Source organism: Podarcis filfolensis (assembly GCF_964270895.1).
Source record: "Podarcis filfolensis genome assembly, chromosome: 10".
Taxonomy (NCBI): domain Eukaryota; kingdom Metazoa; phylum Chordata; class Lepidosauria; order Squamata; family Lacertidae; genus Podarcis; species Podarcis filfolensis.
In genome coordinates this window covers 22,059,506-22,080,031 of record NC_139612.1, presented here as the reverse complement: position 1 = coordinate 22,080,031, position 20,526 = coordinate 22,059,506, and the positions used below count along the sequence as shown (strand labels likewise).

General features: G+C 41.3%; 1 protein-coding gene across 4 annotated transcripts in view; it reads left to right on the top strand.

Moving 5' to 3' along the window:
- The window catches only part of ST7 (suppression of tumorigenicity 7), a 104,351-nt gene that overhangs the window by 7,367 nt on the left and 76,458 nt on the right, over window positions 1–20,526 (top strand). The window contains exon 1 of one of the 4 annotated variants that reach the window (XM_083574547.1): window positions 12,454–12,899. The exons of the other annotated variants lie outside the window; for them this stretch is intronic. Within the exon in view, the coding sequence (XP_083430673.1) occupies window positions 12,878–12,899 (22 nt within the window). The 5' untranslated portion in view covers window positions 12,454–12,877. Of the gene's footprint in view, window positions 1–12,453; window positions 12,900–20,526 lie in introns of those variants that run through there. 4 annotated transcript variants of the gene reach the window in all.

The following is a 20,526-nucleotide window of genomic DNA, read 5'->3' as shown; positions in this document are numbered from 1 at the left end:
GAGGTTTACAGCATATTTTAATGCTTCTTCAAATTCCTGCTACAATACCTGCCCCCTGTCTCACCTTCCTCAGTTTTTTCAATTTTTCCCTCACAACTCCCAAATCCTTTCTTGACTGTTATAAAACTCCAGTTTTGCCATGTCTATTGTTTTCTGCTGCCAGTTAACCCAAACTTCTCTTTTGTCAAATGCAGTCCTCTCCCTTGGTCTTTCACCAAATAACACCATAAATAAGTCGTGTCGGAAAGTTAATTCCAGAAAGTGAAATCGTGGTGCTTTCAAAATAGTATGTCTTTGTGTTGGTCATGGGTTTTTGGCTGCAGATTCAAAAATGCCTGAAGGGTGAATCTTTAGCACCGTACCTGTAAATCTTGTGTGCAGGGCCTGAGATTGCCTCTCTTAGGTGCTCTTTGGATGTGAACATTGTTGTTGTTGTTGTTTAGTCGTGTCCGACTCTTCGTGACCCCATGGACCAGAGCACGCCAGGCACCCCTGTCTTCCACTGCCTCCCGCAGTTTGGTCAAACTCATGTTAGTAGCTTCGAGAACACTGTCCAACCATCTCGTCCTGTGTCGTCCCCTTCTCCTTGTGCCCTCCGTCTTTCGCAACATCAGGGTCTTTCCCAGAGAGTCTTCTCTTCTCATGAGGTGGCCAAAGTACTGGAGCCTCAGCTTCAGGGTCTGTCCTTCCAGTGAGCACTCAGAGCTGATTTCCTTCAGAATGGATAGGTTTGATCTTCTTGCAGTCCGTGGGACTCTCAAGAGTCTCCTCCAGCACCATAATTCAAAAGCATCAATTCTTCGGCGATCAGCCTTCTTTATGGTCCAGCTCTCACTTCCATACATCACTACTGGGAAAACCATAGCTTTAAGTAGATGGACCTTTATTGGCAAGGTGATGTTTCTGCTTTTTAATAAGCCATTGGTATAAGCTAATCTGCCTCCACTACTGGAAAAGTTTCACCTGTGCACCTGGGCTTGTTATTTTTCAGGTTTTACCAGTGCCTCTCAGGGGTGGGGAAGAGGAGAATGGTTATTGTGGAATTCGTTCCTTATTCATCTGTTTGGAAAGCCCTGGCTCTTGCAGTCAGGACAGGGACAGCAGGATGGGGAAAGACAAACAAACATGTAGGAAAATTCTGTGTATAGGAATGTCAACATCCCTTTCATTCTCTGCTATCTTCTCTTTGTCAGTCCGAATGTGTGGTTAGGTTATCCTGTCTGCTTTCTAATGCATGTCTTGGCTGTTGGAACCATCAGAGATTCATCTGACCTCTGTTGGATTAAGGAGAGGAATTCCTTTTTTTCCCTAGCCAAACATACTGGCTGTGTTGCTTTTTCCAGATTCCATAAGTTAGGTATCCATCATCTCATTACATTGTTATTTATTTAGATTCACTTCTTGCCATCTCTTGGGTTTTATTGCATTTTCATAGCAAACCCTGTAGAGTCAGTTGTTTTCGGGGAAGAGGAAAGGGGTATTCATAATTTCATAATTATTTAAATAAGTAATATGCTTACTGGTTTTATTTTTTACCAGTAATATGCTTACTGGTTTAGGGAAATTAGCCACATGGCTTCTCAAAATGGAGTTTGCTAGAACAAAGCTAAGCACACAAGTTACAAGTTTTATGCTCCATAGATCTCCTGGGCTCCTATGAAAGGATCATTACAGGGCAGTCATAAATTTTACTCCACACTGTGTGGTACAATGCAGCATTGCTATGTAGGCTGAAACGGTACGTTTTTTCAAGGTGTTTTAACTATCACTTTAGTATAGCTCAACTGCTTCAGTTTATGAGCATCACTGTCTTTCACAAGTTATGATTTTTCCAGTTTCAATACACCTCATGGCAGATGGTGTGAGACAAGACAGTCCTTAGGTGTTGAGCCATTGTGTTCTGCTACTAGATGCCAGGTATGATCTGAAAATGCATGAGGCAACTTACTACCTTGCAGAAGATGAACAGATCTAGGTGTGGTTAGTGACTAGACAGGAGACATGCCTGGGGCTCCAGGAAGGAAGAAGAGTGGACTATAAATATAGGAAATAAATTAAATTAAATAGATGTTACCCCGTGTTTCCATTGGGCTGGCTGCTAGCAGCACACAGCAATGGTTTTGTATACAAGTAAAGCATAATTGTTCATTTTTTCTTTTATACTGGTGTGTCAGATTCAGGGTAGATTTGATTTAAATCACGATTTAAATCACTAGTCAGTAAGACTTGATTTAAATCTCTCTCCCCCGCCCCCCCGGAAAAACTCATTCTTGCTGGTATAATCTTAATATTTACAACCAGATGAAGGTTTCATTTTTGGAATAATAAATTTTCAGAGTAGTTTTTACAGCTATATCAAAAATTACTGATTTGGTTATACTATTAGAAATACATTGACAGATAATTATGAAATTACTGTGAGGTTTAATAAGTTACCTGTTTATATTTGGAAAAGTTTTCTGCTGTACTTTATTGGAAGGAGAAAAATAATCATTTCCTCCACAACAATTTAAACAATTTATTTAACTGAAACAATAACATTATAGCATATGTATCCATGTTTGTTAACTGATGTTAAACAATATTTTTTTAAAAAAACTTAGACTGAATTTTAGCACACATAAAAATTTTAAAACAAATCCTTATTTCCTGATGAATAGCCTTTGGACTATAATGTAACTTAAAAAGAAAACTATATTTAGAAAGATTTTCCCTCCAAAAGCATTTTATTTTAAAAATCCAATTTAATTTTTTTTTAAAATCCAATTTAAAGGTGAAAAAATCCAATTTAAATAAAAAAAATTATCCACCCTGGTCAGGTATTGTAACTGAAATATTGTATTCTGCTTCTGTGTTGGTGTATGTGCAGACCTGGCCTTTTAAAACTAATAAGCAAAATACTGAAAGTGTTTGAAGGTAGAGGATTCTCAACCTGTTAAATGCATTCCATATAATTTAGAAATTTTTAAATCTTGCAAATGCTTTTGCCATCTCTAAAGTTCGTCCGTGCTAAGTTTTGCAATCTTTATGTTGCTCTCAATACACAGTCACTGTTTACTGACTGAAATTTTAAACTCATCAGTGGTGTTTGAATTTAGAGGAGTAGCATGGTATTTGATTTAAGAACAGCTACAAGCCCATTGTTTTTAACACATACACATATGTTTGGATTACAGTTTAGGAGATCCATTTTATTATTTCCATTATGAGAGGGGATGGATAAGAAATGTCACAGGAATGAGAGAGGAATGGCCAAGCCTTATACCAAACACTAGAGGTCAGCCTTCAAACACTATAAAATGCTTTAAAATTCAACTTCACTGACCTCTGGAGCTCAGAAAAGGTAATTGACAGTGAAGGATTATGGGAGATGTAGTACAAAAATTGGTAGGGCATTTGTGTTTGAAGTAGAAAGTGGGGGGAAATCAATGGAAGCAGACATTTTTCTTTTAATTATCGTAGTAGCTTAAATGGGGATCCTAGACAACTGTTTATCAGGCACTGACCAGCCTATCGCCTGCTTCATTTTAAGACTGCACTAGTCTCATGTATCCTCGGGCTGTGCCATTCCATCTTGTCATAATCCTACAGAATACAGATATTGATGGTATAACTAAGCACTATAGTGACATTTCTCAATAAGGGAATGTTCAGACAGAAAATGTGGCAGGGGCAGGGAGGAGGATATCTGGTATTCTAACTGTCCACCAGGCCTGTACAGAGCTTATCCGAGGGCCCAGGATGGGAGTCTTGTTAGAACAAAAAAGCAGCCGGTCCCTGGCAGGACCCCCTGGCCAGTTTAGCCCTCTGAGACCTGGGGAAAGTGTAAGACCTCGGTCCAGTATACCTGAAGGAGCGTCTCCACCCCCATCGTTCTGCCCGGACACTGATGTCCAGTGCCGAGGGCCTTCTGGCGGTTCCCTCGCTGCAAGAAGCCAAGTTACAGGGAACCAGGCAGAGGGCCTTGTTGGTAGTGGCACCTGCCCTGTGGAATACCCTCCCACCCGATATCAAAGGAAAAAACAACTACCAGACTTTTAGGAGACATCTGAAGGCAGCCCTGTTTAGGGAAGCTTTTAATATCTGAAAGACTATTGTGTTTTAATATTTTGTTGGAAGCCGCCCAGAGTGGCTGGGGAAACCCAGCCATATGGGTGGGGTATAAATATATTATTATTATTATTATTATTATTATTATTATTATTATTATTATTATTATTACCTGGATGCTCCCGGCCTGCTGGCAACACTCAGCAGCCACAAGCATTGCCAGTTAGATCAGTTGGTTAAAGCGTGGTGCTGATAACACCAAGGTAATAATCCCTGTATGGGGGCATATTCCTGCATTGCAGTGGGCTGGACTAGATGATCCCTGGAGTCCCTCCCAGCTCTATGATTCTAAGATATACTGAGAAGTGCCACTGTCTGTGCTGATTTGTTATTTCACATGTCTCTTAGTAGCATCAATACGGCTGGCATGGTCCAAGTCAGGAATTACCAACAGAATAGTTAACAAAATTGCACACATCTTTAACTTCTTTCTGGTGCAGACTGCTTTGATGTTAAGTCATTCAATCTGGTGAGGGACTGGTCCTAAATCTAATTGGGATTAATATATTTGGACATTTGGAGTTGATGGGCATGCCTTCCTGTGCATGTCAGGATCTTTGCAATAGGCATAGCTAGATTTATGTTTTTATTTAGGCTCTTGAAGATGCTGCCGTTCTTTTCCGAAAGTCTGCATGTAACTTCTGAGGGAAGAGTTTTCATAAGTGCTGACAGCTGCATACTCCCTCACGCTGTGTTCTGGTAATACTGCATTGCATTACTCCATTAGCGCAAACCACCAAAAACCACTTGGTATTTGTTTTGTTCTTCATTCTTTGGATGAGTAAGAGTGTCAGTTTTGCGGTGACAGCTTACACGACAAAGGTTTGTAGTGCAAAATAATTGCTCGTGGATTTGTAGAGTATTGGTAGGATGTAAATGGGACACTAAAGAACAGTGGTCCAAAGAACACATCCTAATAGGTGGACTGCTAAAAAAATAATACAATTTATGAGGCAATTCTAGTTTATTTGGAAGACATACTCTTTGATGTGGAAGCATTTAGAGCCCAAACATACAAAAAGTGGTTGGACTGATTAATTAGTAAACAAAAGGCACTTTGCAGACTGTTCCTGTTCTGTTACTTGTTCCCAGGATGAGTCTGCCTGGCACTGAGAACTGCTTTGGAGGCTCAGAAGCTCAATTATCAATCAGTAATTGGTTTCCCTGTGGTCTTCCAGATGACCAACAGCCAGGGATGATGGGAGTTGTAGCTCAACAACAAATGGAGATCCAAAGAAGGCTATGAGAAATGGTGGGCACTGGACACTGAAGGCTGGTTATGCATGAAATGATTGTTTGAGGTATGAATGCCTGGAAATCTTTGGACTCGGTTTGTTCTTAGTACCTTTCAGCCTTATATGCATTTTGTGTAAGGGAAGATAATAGAAGTACTTGAGCGCACAGCCCTAGAATCTGTCAAGACTGGCCCGTATGGGCCAGGGGTACCTTTACCTTTACTAACGTGGGTAGTGATGCACTGAACAGCAGTCTTTCAGTAGCAGGAAGCCTGTTTTGCATTATACTGTATTCTGGTTCCTAATAATTCCAATGTATGCCTACCTAGGCATCTTAGTTTTGTAGCTGTGAGAGAAGAGAGCCCGCGACACAATGTGATCAGCCACAGGCATAACAGCATCCACGTCCTATGTTAAATTCAGCAACTGAGAAAACATGAAGTAAGATTAATTTTTATTGGGCCAGTGGGCTGCCCGTGAAAATTATTATCATTGGGTTGTATCCAACTAATGTTCTCTGTTTGCACAACAGAACTTTCCCTCCTTTGCTCTCCACGTGCCTCCTAAATCTGGGCTGGCGTTCCCCCAACGCTCCAGAGCAGATATGGGGAGGGTGCAGTACAAAAAACAGCTGAATACAAGTGTTAAAACAATACAAAATGAACATTTAAGGCAGAGAGAGAACTTTTTATCCCACTGGATGAAATTTGTGACTTGGAGTTAGAAAAACAGAATCGGCAATGAATTGCCTATTTTAAATGAGCCTAGTAATTTAAATTTAGCCTAGTAATTGATAGATGTTTCTACAGCCTATTAATAACTGTCATAACGACTTACATCGCTATCAGTAGTGGCTGCATTACTGCAAGAATAATATTGTTATTAAACTTCACCGTCTTTTTAGGTGTCATTTCTTTATGGCTGAAATGATCAACATTTCAAATCAGTTTTGATTGTATGGGGGAGGAAAGCCAAAGCAAAGGCGAAAATATGTTTTGTTGGATTCATCTCATAGTTTCTGAGTCACTCTTCCTGTAGAAGAATTGATGAATGGCGGAAAGGATGACTAAGCAAGCCCATTGGTTTTGGAAATGGATCGTGCTGCATTCCCAGCCATTAAGTTTAGAAATGTATGTGCAGTGAAAAGTGCAAGGCATGTTTAATTTCCAGGCTAACTCTTGAGGGGCGGAAAGCAGCCACTTTAAACAGTTCTGAAAAGAGTTCCTAGGCAAAGAAAGGGAAAGGCTCAGAGATGTGAAGTCCATAGCCTGTTGTGCTTGAGTCCTTTGCAAAATACTGTACTTAATATGTGCAATGGCAACATTTAACTCTATCAGTATGTTGCAAAGTTAATGAGAAGTTGTTGGGTTGTTGTTGTTGGGTTTTTTTTTTTTTTTGCATGAATTAAACCAGTTTTACGATCCTGGGGAGGATAGGGGGGGGGGAGTCCTGTTGCACAAGCATAAATCCTTGCACTGAGGGGAGAATGCAAGGCATTCAGCCAACATAACTGGTGCAGGATTGCTGTAATATGTTCTGACTCTTTGGCCCCGCAAGCATTCTTAATGCTGCTTTCTGTGCCAGTTCAAGTTTCCAGGTTAGCTTCAAAGGCAGCATCCTGGCACAGAGCACGTAAGAAAATCAGATAGGTTTCCATGAAGGTACTGATGACTTGTTCCTAAGAATTAAACTATATAAGGGAAATGAAAGGTGTTTGTTTAACCAACTTATAGTGCTGTTAAGCTTACCCATAAGTCTTTTGTAGGTTTGGTATTTTTCACAGCTTTGACAAGATGCCCATCTGGTTTACTGTTGGGTATGGGAAGCTAACTCTGCCATGTCAGGGTTACTGTGCTAAGAGATGGATATTCACCTTCAGGTTTCTGTGAGACAAACGATCCCAGGATTGGTGATTGAGTCCAGAGATAAGGATCAATATATGTTGCAAAACCTGTTCAGAATACACACATGGCGGTACAATTTTTGCTGAAGTGTCTTGGCTCTGTGGAAGCTCTGTGAGCAAACAGTACTGAATCTTCTTCGAATTGACAGCTGCCATGGACTGCCCAGGTAAAGATACCATTTATAATACTTAGATTAACAATTTGCCAGATATATTATTAAAGTGCATATCCAAGACTTAATTTCAGAACAGAAGTGGAATTGATAACAATCAATAATCAGCCATTCCCTTCCCATGGCTTCTGCTTTCTGCTGATTTGAAATGTGTATGTTTCATATGTCTTAGTAGTTAAGTCCTAGCTAAGCTGTTGACCAAGGGACGCGGGTGGCGCTGTGGGTTAAACCATAGAGCCTAGGACTTGCCCATCAGAAGGTCGGTGGTTCGAATCCCCGTGACGGGGTGAGCTCCCATTGTTCGGTTCCTGCTCCTGCCCACCTAGCAGTTCGAAAGCATGTCAAAGTGCAATTAGATAAATAGGTACCGCTCTGGCGGGAAGGTAAACGGCATTTCCGTGTGCTGCTCTGGTTCGCCAGAAGCAGCATAGTCATGCTGGCCACATGACCCAGAAGCTGTACGCCAGCTCCCTCGGCCAATAAAGCGAGATGAGCGCCACAACCCCAGAGTCAGCCACGACTGGACCTAATGGTCAGGGGTCCCTTTACCTAATCTGTTGACCTTTTGCTATTTGGGAAAATTCTGTGAGGAATCTGAGCTTCACTGAATATTACCCATAAAGAACAAAAGTTGTGTATGCCACCTAGCTCCCCTGCAGAGGAACAGTTTGGAGAGACAGTGAATGATATTTCTTTCATTTACACAGAGCCTAATACAAGTGCATTGTAAAGAAATATTGCAGTGCAACATTGCAAGGTTGGTCTGGAGGCATTTTTGTCCACCATTTATTTTATTTTTTTTAATAATATTTATTAAAGTTTCAGAAAAGTTACAAAAATGTGGGGGGAAAGATAAAAAGAAGGGGAAAAAAAGAAACAGAGAATACAAAATACAGAAAAATAAAAACAATTAAAAACATTTCCATCTTTCCATGTCTTGTCTTTCATTTACTTATTTCCCTGACCTCCTCACACCTCCCTTTTTTGTATTCTAGTTCAATTAAATATTCCAGCAAATCCTTTCCAGCTTGGTTTTTATCCTAATAGTTTATCTTAATGTACTATAATTTTACATTCTCGTCTTTCAGCAGTTAAAAAAATCAATTTTTACCTAATCTTTTATATCATTTCTGCTAAAACCACATTACTTCATTCCAACATCCTTCTAACATTCCTGGATTTTACAATGTTTCTGTAGATAAACTTTAAATTTTTTCCAATCTTCTTCCACCAACTCTTCACCTTGGTCTCGGATTCTGCCAGTCATCTCCGCCAGTTCCATATAGTCCATCACTTTCATCTGCCATTCTTCCCGGGTGGGTAGATCTTGTGTCTTCCAGTACTTTGCTATGAGTATTCTTGCTGCTGTTGTTGCATACATAAAAAAAGTTCTATCCTTCTTTGGCACCAATTGGCCGACCATGCCCAGGAGAAAGGCCTCTGGTTTCTTCTGAAAGGTATATTTAAATACCTTTTTCATTTCATTGTAGATCATCTCCCAGAAGGTCTTGATCCTTGGGCACGTCCACCAAAGGTGAAAGAATGTACCTTCAGTCTCTTTACATTTCCAACATTTATTATCGGACAAATGATAGATTTTTGCAAGCTTGACTGGTGTTATGTACCACCTGTATATCATTTTCATTATATTCTCTCTTAAGGCATTACATGCCGTAAACTTAATACCTGTGGTCCATAACTGTTCCCAGTCAGCTATCATAATATTATGTCCAACATCTTGTGCCCATTTAATCATAGCTGATTTCACCGTTTCATCCTGAGTGTTCCATTTCAACAGCAAGTTATACATTCTTGACAAATTCTTAGTTTTATTTTGTCCACCATTTAGAATGTTATCCTTACCATGAGGAATGTATTCAGAAATCCACTTTGGGTTAGGGGATCTTATGCTGCTGAGATATGCTGGAAAATTTTGTGGTGTGGCAGTGAAAGAGATGGCAGACTGTAATGGGACCTGCTAAGTTCAAATAAAACGTTTCTAGAAATTTTCAGTGGAATGCTGGACTGGTGATACAATCATATACATGTCCACTCAGAAGTGAGCACCATTTACCTTAATGGGACTTATTCCAGATAAGTGTGCATAGACTCAAGACTAAATCTGACCGAAGCATAGACCTAGAAGAAAGGCAAAGAAAAGTGTTTGAAAAATTTGGGTTTCTGAATGCAGAGGGAAGAACAGAGTAGCAGGGGAACTTAGATAAGAAGTTTCTGGGAGACCTTTTCCTGCACTAACATCTGATTGACTCTTCAGAAGCAGTTGATCTGAAGCACTTGTCTGTTGGAAAGAATGTGACTAGATCAAAAAGACCAGCTGCCCACTTTTTAAATCTTAACTTTCATTTCTCCTTTATCTTGAAGGGAGATCCCTCACTCCTTCCTTTTAGACCCTCCTGAAAAGCACTATTCATTCACATTACAATTCTGCAGATTAGTGAGATGAAAGGAATATATTTTGAAGTCCTAAATTGCAGGGTTTCATCAACAAGCTTCATAACACCTACCTGTACTTAAATTCCTGTCCTCTGGGAAACCTGCCTCCCAAATGACACGAAAAGTTGCAAATTTAGTGGAACTTAGCTTATTTACAAAGTGGTGAAAGTTCCTAGACTGTTGGATGGATTGGTGAGAGCCATGTGACTGAACTGGAGCAACTAGCTTAAACCTCCTCACATACTGAGATTCTCACAGGTAGATGTAGACAGGGTGTTGGTGGTGAACAATAGATTACCTATTTCCTCCCAAAGTAAGAGGAAGTGACATAACTAAGCTTGGCAGGACAGCTTACTCTATGGCATTAACCTCTTCATGCATTAATTAGACATATGGATGTTGGTTATATGAGGCTGATGATCCTGCAACATATACAAGCTCAGCCTGCACACTCACTACATCAGAGGTCGGCAAACTTTTTCAGCCATGGGCCAGTCCACCATCCCTCAGACCATGTGGTGGGCTGGACTATATTTTGAAGGGGGGGAAATAAACGAATTCCTATGCCCCACAAATAACCCAGAGATGCATTTTAAATAAAAACACACATTCTGCTCATGTAAAAATACGCTGATTCCTGTGTTTTTGAGAAGGCGATTGGGCCGCATCCAGCCCCTGGGCCTTCGGTTGCCTACCCCTGCACTACATGCTCAGCAAGGATGAAAGGAATTATCACACTGCTGACAATTCAGGCTGAAGCTGGAGTCACAGTTCTGTTACTCTCTTCCCTCCTCCTTCTGCAGCAAATCCAAAAGAACATCTTTCTGGATTCTAGATCTCCATTGCGTTCCTTCCCATTTCCAGTTCACCTGGCTGCTTAAAGCACGGGTGCTGCTGCTGCTGCTCCTCTGAGGCAGGAGTACTTAAAAGTAAAAACGAAGAGGGATGAAAGACAATGCTTGTCTTAATTACCATAGTGTTTCCCATTGCTCAGTTTGTCTTACAAAATGCTGTTTTGTGGAAAGTAGAAACAGTAAGCTAGAAAAACTACTACACATGTACTATATTTACGCATCAGGTACATGTGCCTAATCACTATTGATGGCACTATATATTAAAATGATTATTTGTAGCAAAGACTAAGGCATCATAGCAAGTGGGAATGTGGAATACTACTGTCTCTATTTTATTTTTTAAAAAAGCTTGGTAAAATTAGCTGTGCCCACCGGGGGGGGGGGGGGGAGGATCAGACAATATCCTTTGCACCTTTGCCTATAATGAGAACCTTCCAATACGTTATATTATTTCTGGTCAAACATGCCCCGTTTTGTTAGCATTTTCTTATGTAGCCCTCCTTATCAGCTATTAGGCCTACGCCTGTTCTAACTGGAACTAAAATCCTTGTACTTTCCACCACAACTCGCAAGCCTCATGTTTTGCATCTGTCAAACTGTCTTTTTCCCCCTACACGTAGTCGAAGGATGGAAAAATATTCATCATGATAATGTTCAAAATGGCAGTGCTCTGCTTCAAGATGATGGCACTGAATATCCTGTGTGGTTCAGGAGTGAGACATCCATTCCATTTGTACTAAAACAGGGGTCAGCAAACTTTTTCAGCAGGGGGCCGGTCCACTGTCCCTCAGACCATGTGGTGGGCCGGACTAGACTTTGGGGGGGGGAATGAACCCACAAATATGCCCCACAAATAACTCAGAGATGCATTTTAAATAAAAGGACACATTCTACTCATGTAAAAACATGCTGATTCCTGGACCGTCCGCGGGCCGGATTTAGAAGGCAATTGGGCTGGATCTGGCCCCCAGGCCTTAGTTTGCCTACCCATGCACTAAATGAAGACACTGTAAAGTTTTCATTGACTCAGTGTGCTAGCATGCTAATATATCCAGATCCAGTTTAATATGCATATTTTGCATATTTTGTTTGTTTATTGTTACATACAAGCCCCCTTGAGATAGAAGTGTGGGTTGTTTTTTATTTTCATTATGAGCAAAACCACGAGCGCGTGTTTTGCCACACCTTGATCAAATATTTTGCAGGGCCAACAGACAAAATTGGCTTGGCTTGGGGTCATATTCACAGTCAATTCACAGTGCTTGGTCAGTGGTGCACAAACACACTTAGGAATATTCTCTCTCTCTCCCTCTTGTGAATTTATCAGAAAGGGTTTTGGAGTGAATCATAGACGCTGGGTTGCTCTTTACTTGTTAAATAGCCATCTGCTCTAGGGCATACATTGAACATATGATAGCATATTGGGAGTAGATTTATTATTAATAATAATAATGTGGCTAATGCATGGTAAGGAAGGACTTGCTGCAGCCGAGGAAATGTATTTACCATTCATCCCATGGACAATGTTGCTTGCTCCCCATCCTCTAGCGTGCAGAAGGTTCCTTCTGTTTTAATCAGCAGGGAGGGGAAATATGTGTGGTTCTTTGTCTTCTGCGTTTTTGTGACAAAAGAATTCCCATTTGAATTGCGGTGCTCTATTCAGGCTCCCTCTGAGCCTGTGGTTAACAGCAGTCAGTCTTTGCAGTGTTCTGACGTCATCCAGTGTATGCATAAGCTATGCTATTGTCTTACTGAGAGCAGGGGCTGTGAATTGCAGTATCTGGTGTCTGCTACCTATTTCTGCCTCACTGCATCAGCAGAAGAGACACTGGCCTTCCCTTTGCTGGATTTTTAAAAAATAAGTACTCCTGTTCCTTTGTTTGTTTGTTTTTTAAATTACAAAAAAAATTGCTTCTGCGAAGAAGGACCTGTTTTGCTTTAAGAGCTGCAGAGAGAGGCAATCTGCAGAGTGGAGCTTGGGGAGGAAGAGAGGAAAATCTGGAGGCTGGCTAGCTGTGGGGACTGCGCTGTCTGGCTTCATGACCCTTGCTGTGTAGAAGCCTCATCTCTTCTCTGACACATTCCCCGCAGCTCTCTTTCTTTTCCCTTTTAACCCCTCTTTTGAGATTTGAGCATCTGGAGCCAGCCATGTTTGGCACAGAGTCGTCATGTAAGTAAACGTGTTCTCTCACTTGCATTTTGTGTTGGTGGGCAGGTCTGGCTGGCCGGATTTGTTCCATGCCCGGTAACTTCATTCTGCTGTGTCGAAGGGTTCAGAATAAAATAGTAATAGTAATTAATAAAATACGTGGTTCCAGCTTGCTTGGTAAAGATGCTAGCGGGGAGGTTTCGATCGTCTCTCCTTCTGCGTGTCTTTGACTCTGGCAGCCAGACAGCCAAGAGCTGTCAGTGATTCCAAATCCAGGCCGCTTAAAAGATCCAAAAGAAAATGTGGTTTTGCTTGAATATGTTCTTTGTGTGTGAGCAAGACTGAGAGAGCAGCGTGTGCATGTACACACACACACACACACACACACACACACACCACACACACACAATATCTTGCTATTGCAGTTGCAGTAATTAAAGAGTTACCCATGTGATAATGAGAGTGTTTGAAGGATTGCTGCAGGATTATGTGCCGGGCAGCTAGAACCTATTTAACAGTGGAGTGCCAGCTTGCTGCTATATAATAAAACGCAATTTTGTTTAAAAGCTTCTAAAGTTTGGTTTGCTGGTGTGATAGACTGCAGCATTGGGGATATAGTGAAAGCAATAATAATAATAATCCCATATAATGTCAGTGGCTGGTTGTATATTGAAACTTACAAGCTGGGTCTGGTGCAAAGGAGGCAGCATAGATGTATGGCAGGTTTGTTTTCCATTTTAAAAAACCAGTGGGAAGCTACCAAAGTGAGAGAGGATTGTGTATTGGACCTTAGTCCTGATAATATTAGCGATGACAGTGACACCACTGGGAATCAGTATTGCCCAGTAGGCTTATAAACAAAAAGGGAAATAAAAATAAGATGTTGTGCTGACTTACAAGGGTATGGTATAACATGCACCAAAATAATTTGTGATCTGATTTTTGTTCACGGTGGGAAGGGATTTATTCGCCACAGTGGATTAATCTAGGTTCCTGATTACAGAGGTCCCAGTTCTTTTAGATTGGTAATAGTGTGGGACAACAACTTCAGCCCTTAAAGGACTTGGATGTTTCCAAGGGTTAATTGGTTCTTTTGATTCAGCTTCCCACTCTTCATAACACAATGCCTGTTCAAGGTCAAGGGAGAATAAAACGCATCACCATCTGTGCATTGTTTTAGTTTTCTTCCCTTTCCCAAGAAATGTTGCATTATTGGCCTCGTCTCTTAACTTTGGGTTGGTTTTTTTTTTTTTTTTTGCATATACATATCCCAGTAGCTGGTACTAAAAGTAGAATGTTGAACACTTTTTAGCCTGGCACTTGTGAATTACCTGGGGAATGCAACTTGCAAAGCGTCTACATGATCAAAAAGAAAAAGGAATGGCTGCTGTTGCTTCAACACTTTTACCCAAGGGTGTGCAGGGTAATAGCTAACGGCAAAAAGCCATCTATATAAATAGTCCTGAAAATAAAGGACTTCCTTATTGTCTGCCGAACAGTACTCTTTCATAGAGTTGCCAGTGTGGTAACTAACTGGCTTCCCTTCTGATAACAGCTGGGCAAGCTTTTGTTTCCATGACATCCTGATTAATGCAATTTCTGGTTTCTAAAAGGGTGTGTGGAATTGGGGGGGGGGAGACCCTGCTTATTTTATGAAATTTATTTTACTTCCTTTTCGTCAACAGCAAACTCCAAATGGTTATAAAGTTGAGAATTTCAGAGAATAACCTTAGCCAGGGCTTTGTGCAGCCCCACCCCAAGTCCAAGACAGGTTAACTGCTTTTGCAAGCTTGATGGCTAGCAGTGCTGCAGCCAATCAGAGAAAGTGTTACGAGGTGTGTGTTTTTTCTTCCCATTTTCCTCTTTGCAGAAGGCCATTATCTCTCCTTTGTCTTAGGGCGGCTTCAGATGTGCACTAACCATGCTGAAAGTGTGAGAGGTCTGCAGTAGGCAAGGTGATTCTTCACCTTGCATTCAGGCTTGCCTCTAGAACACCCATTTCTGGGAACAGGTTTAAAGGTAGCACACCACAGAACATCACCTCATTGATTCCTTTTAAAGGTATTCTAGACATGTGCAATTCGGATGCATAGCGAGGTGCACCGTGCATGCCTGAAACTCTGTGTTCCTGGCTTGTTTTAATGCACATAAGACCCAAGCCTTTTCCCCTTTGCTATTTGATGCTGCCCCTAGCACTTAAGACTGTCCCCCCCCGAAATGAGCTTTGGAGAGGCACATTATTATTTAATTTTCTCTATAAAGACATGTGGGTGGCATTCAAGTATTGAGGCATGTAGAATATTGGCATGTGTTTTTAACCTCTTTTAATGATAGTTTCATTGTTCATTTTTGTAGACCACTCTGAGGTTTTATGACCGTCGAGCAGTATATAAATCGTACGAAATAAATAAACTTAGTTTTACTTAGACCAGACCCATTGAAATTAATGGGCCTAACTTTTCTAGTGGGTCTAGTAAAATTTAGTTGCATACCACCCATGGTGTCTAGTTGGCCACTGTGAGAACAGGATTCTAGACTAGATGGTCCATTGGCCTGATGGTCCTTGTGTGTTTATGGTTGTTCATCCTATCCCTGAAGCAGTATTTTGCACACTTTTTGAGCTTGGTGGTCCCTCTTCTGAACCTCTTCTACCTTTGTGGCTCCTGCTCCACAACCCTACACCATTCAACAAGTGAGTATGGAGATTCTTATGCATCAGTGCATGCAGTATCTGAATTTGAGTTGGATTTGCCCAACATTGGCATTAGAAGAGGAATAGAACAGGAGAGTTGACTTCAGAAACCATACATAGAGAACTCTGGCCATCGCTTTCTCTGCTTCCCTCATCACAAATCAGATGCGACTCTGTGAAGGCTCCTTTACTGGAGGCATTCACCTATTTTTTTTTTGTCTGATGTAGGAGAGAAGTGAAGGGAATTTTCTACCTGCCTCAGGACCATCTCCCTTCCTGAAATTTCACACTCCTTTGTGGTGCTCTAAAGCCCTTTCATGGTTTACAGAATGGAAGTTGCCTTTTTTGTTGTTAATGGTATTAACAGGAAGTTAAAATAACATTTACAAAATATTTTAAAGCTTTGTTTAGAATAGACAAGACACACACACACACACAAACAAACATCACACCACTTCCTAAAACCTGCAAGAGGTAGAGAAGTATGCCTGTTTTCTGTCCCCCAGCCCCCCAGGAAAATAACCTTAGCACCATGATGTTTACGTTTCCTGATCATAAAAAAAGTCAACAGTTGAAAGGTTTGGTTTTCTGGATTCTGCTTTTATCCTGTTACTCGTTTTATTCTGTTTTATATTTTTCTGCTTTATGTTTCTATCTTTCTGTTTTTAATTTTTACTTGTAAACTGCCCTGAGAACCTTTGCTATTGGGCGGTATGCTTATATAGTCAGCCAGCTGATTTTATTGTTCATAGCCAGTGGACATCACAATACAGTATGAGCACAAATCGCACAACTACAAAATGAAAAACATTACATGCACCAGACCAGGACAAATCTGCAATGGGCATATGAATATTGCAAATAAATAGCATTCTTGGCTGGCTCAGCCAGCAAAAGATGCACATTATGCAGTTGCATAGGGTGGCATAATCACAAACTTGGGGATCCATGCTTTCGTATTGCCTTTGGCTTGGCTGTGGTGGAAAGATGCAGCAATCCAGAACCTTCTGTAGTGTTGCATGCGTGTCAAAGTTGGGAATAAACTTTTTAAGTATAGTTCCACCTGGAATGGCAGAAAATATTGTACCTGATAGCATGACAAGATGTACTTGAAATGTTACCTCAAATTAGGGTGCCCTCAGAGAGGATTGTGTTGCTTTTAAAAGGCGAATAGCAGTGCGTAATCATGTGTGTGCGTACTCAGAAGTAAAGCGGTGGGATATAGAAAAGAAGTATTGAATTGTTCAGATCAAGTGATGTGTCAGGTTACCAGTAGTCACAGTTGTTATGGGAAAGGGTAAGTTCAAGAGATGCTGGTTTCAGTTTATACAGAGAAAGGAAACCCTCAAGGTCACCGTGTCCAAACTGCTTATGAGGGGAAGTACCAGATAAGGATGGTTGTAGTTACTAGCTTATGTAGACTTGATCGCCGTCCGGTACAGATCAAATGACAGTGCAATGTGTTGTTCCTAAGGTGCAGCAAAGAACAGAAAACTGGACTTCCCAGCAGTCAGAGCCCCACGATGTTGGGAATCAGGACTCTGTATAATGTATAACCATAGTACTTTTCCTCCTGCAAGAAATTTTGTTTTGTTTTTTTTTTAAAAAAAAATACAACAACAAATACAACACTTCCCATATATAATATTGTGATTCTTACAGCGACCCATTTAAAGTAAAGGTAAAGGGACCCCTGACCACTAGGTCCAGTCGTGACCAACTCTGAGGTTTCGGCGCTCATCTTGCTTTACTGGCTGAGGGAGCCAGCGTACAGCTTCCAGGTCATGTGGCCAGCATGACTAAGCTGCTTTTGGTGAACCAGAGCAGCGCACGGAAACGCCGCTTACCTTCCCGCCGGAGCGGTACCTATTTATCTACTTGCACTTTGACGTGCTTTTGAACTGCTAGGTTGGCAGGAGCTGGGAGCGCACCCTGTCATGGGGATTCGAACCGCTGACCTTCTGATCAGCAAGTTCTAGGCTCTGTGATTTAACCCACAGCGCCACCCGCGTCCCTCATTTAAAGTAGGTCAGCATTATTACCCTCATATTGCGGGTTGCTGGACTGGTGCTGAGACAGATTTGCTTGGCAGGGCATACCCAAACCATGCACTGTAAACATATCCAAGAAACATTCTCCCGCCCCCCCCCCCAAGAATTCTTGAAACTGTAGTTTCTTAAGGGCAACGGGCGGGGGAACTGCAGTTTTCACACACTAATACTACATCCTGTAGAATTCTGTCACTTACATCTTACCTGCACAATCAGAATGAAGTTCGGGAACCAAAGTGCTCTTTCTGCACAGCCTGAGCAGGAGCAGTGAACAATGTTATAGTTAATTGTTGTAGCTTGTCTTTACTTTAACCTACCCCACAGCCCTGCTCACAGTTGTGAATAATATTCTTATGTTATGAGTGGTCCATGTCACTATTAACAAAAAGAGGTAGGAAAAGGCCAATATATTTGCAGACTATCCCTGGACAAAGTGACTTTTCTTCTTTAAATTCTCAAAGTTCTTAAGCTGGCTCAAGGTTGAGATCTAAACTAGACAGATGTTTCACTGATAGTCAATCGCAGTCAGTGCATCATTTGAAAAAGAATACTTCAGAGCTGTCTTTCCCCCAAATGGCAGCTAGATGTTCCATTTTGGTGACTGTAACCTTGGTTTAAGGAGCCATTTGGCGCCTAGCTTATATATCTGAGTTTCTAACACTTGATAAAAAGGTGAGTCATCAACATAGTGAAATTGCAATGAAGGTAAACACCTTATTCGGTTCCCTTATTAGAGGGTTTACAGGTAACATAGCAGGTTCCTCTACTATTGTTACTGAAGCCTTCAGCTAAGTGGAATGTGCTTCGTTCCCATTACCGTGTTTCTATAATGATGACAGGATTTGATAACGTCTTTAAAATGCACTAAAGGAAAATAAAGATAGGCTGTCCTCCATGGACAAGATCTGTTTAAATGGACTGAAATGGCACGAGGTAAGATTTAGACTGGCCATCAGAAGATCTTCTGAAGTGTGAATGTGGTTGAGCGCAGAAGCAGGTTGTAGGTTGAGTTTTAGAGTTGATGTGCCTCTTTGCATGTTGATGAGAAACCAAGGCTACATGTGTGAATCTTAAGAGGTTAGCTGCAGAGGATGTGAAGGTGCCACTAAATGTTTTGATAGCCGCTAGCTTATGTGTGGGGAATCAAAATCAGTAGCCTTCCAACTAAGCCAATCGTCTAGTTTGGAAACCATAGTCTAGACCAGCCTTTCTCAACCCGTGGGTCCCCAGATGTTGTTGAACTACAACTCCCATCACCCCTAGCTAGCAAGGCCAGAGCTCAGGGATGATGGGAGTTGTAGTCCAACAACATCTGGGGGCCCACAGGTTGAAAATCACTGGTCTAGATCAAGGTTTGCCAAAATTGGGTCTACAGCTCTTATAGGGATGATGGGAGATGTAGTCCAAAAACAGCTGGAGACTCAAGTAAACCCTAGTCTAGATGGTGATGTGGCCAATCAGTTACTACAATCTGAGATTGCTCAGGCTGTTTGAAATGCTGAATGAAACAGACTTGAATTACTAAAACAGTAGGGAAAGAGCAGTCTTTGGGCACAGTCTAAGCAGGGAATTCTCCTGCACAATTCCCAGTGGAATAAATGAGTGTCGCTCAGGAATCTCTATATCTGAAAGCTTGCTACGGTGCTGCTGACGTTTATAGCAGTGTGCCCTGGCAATCCGACACCATTGTTTGTCCATGGGAACATGGAATACATTCTCTTCAGCACATGCCTATTAAGAGAAAAGGAGAGAGAAAAAACAGTGATGCATCCGCAGCTGAGGTTTGTTTGTCCTTTACATTTTGATCCAACCGCTGATCCAATTTGGTTTCCATGTTTTGTTGTTCTCCTCTGCTCGTTCCATGGCATTCATTTTCCCATTTTCCACAGGCCTTACGATCTTCAGGTGTCCTATTTACTTAAATGAAAGCCCCAATTACATATCCTAGCATATTCCTTCTCTTCCCAGATGGTCCCCTCGTTTCAAATTGGGAACAATCCTCTATTGGCAATCTGTTCAGGAAATGACTGGCATGAACCCAACACCATAGACTCTTGCACAATATGATCTGCATTGTATATTGCTTCAGACTAAATTAGTATCTGAATTTAAAAGAGTGGAACTGCTGAATCAGGGGCAAAAAAATAATAAGAAGAACAATTGCTGGGTGATGTTTTGTCTTAGTCTGGTTGGCACTTAATACTGATAGCCATTCAGCTGGGGTAGTAGCTTAGAGCTTGAATACCAGCTGTGCTTCTCCATGTGCTGCTGTGCTATTCTCAGCCACTGTGAAAATGAGGCATTTCCATTTAATTTGCATCTCTCCCCCCCACTAAACAAACAAACAAAAAAAGCAAACAAATGAGCCACAGCTATTGCATTTATTCCCATTAAACTCATTCAACTATATATACAGTAGGCTGTCTTTCACACCTTACTAGTGCTATTTAAAATAAAATAAAAATTTATACAGTTTAAGGAAGGGGAAACTAGTCACCCATTCTGTGGTTTGTGTGACTTTGCAGAATATTACTAGATTCTGATTTTGTCAACTACAACTGCAGATAATCTAGTTCCAAAATTTCTGATGGTTTCAAATCTATAATGATGATGTAATATAATATCGTTACCTCTTCATTTCAAAGCATGTAATATAGATATATGTATGTGTGTTAGAGAGAGAGAGAGAGAGATAGCAACCTGAATTTGAGCGATCATGAATATAGGTAAAGGTAAAGGGACCCCTGACCGTTAGGTCCAGTCGTGGACAACTCTGGGGTTGCGGCGCTCATCTTGCTTTATTGGCCGAGGGAGCTGGCGTACAGCTTCCAAGTCATGTGGCCAGCATGACTAAGCCGCTTTTGGAGAACCAGAGCAGTGCATGTAAACGTCATTTACCTTCCCG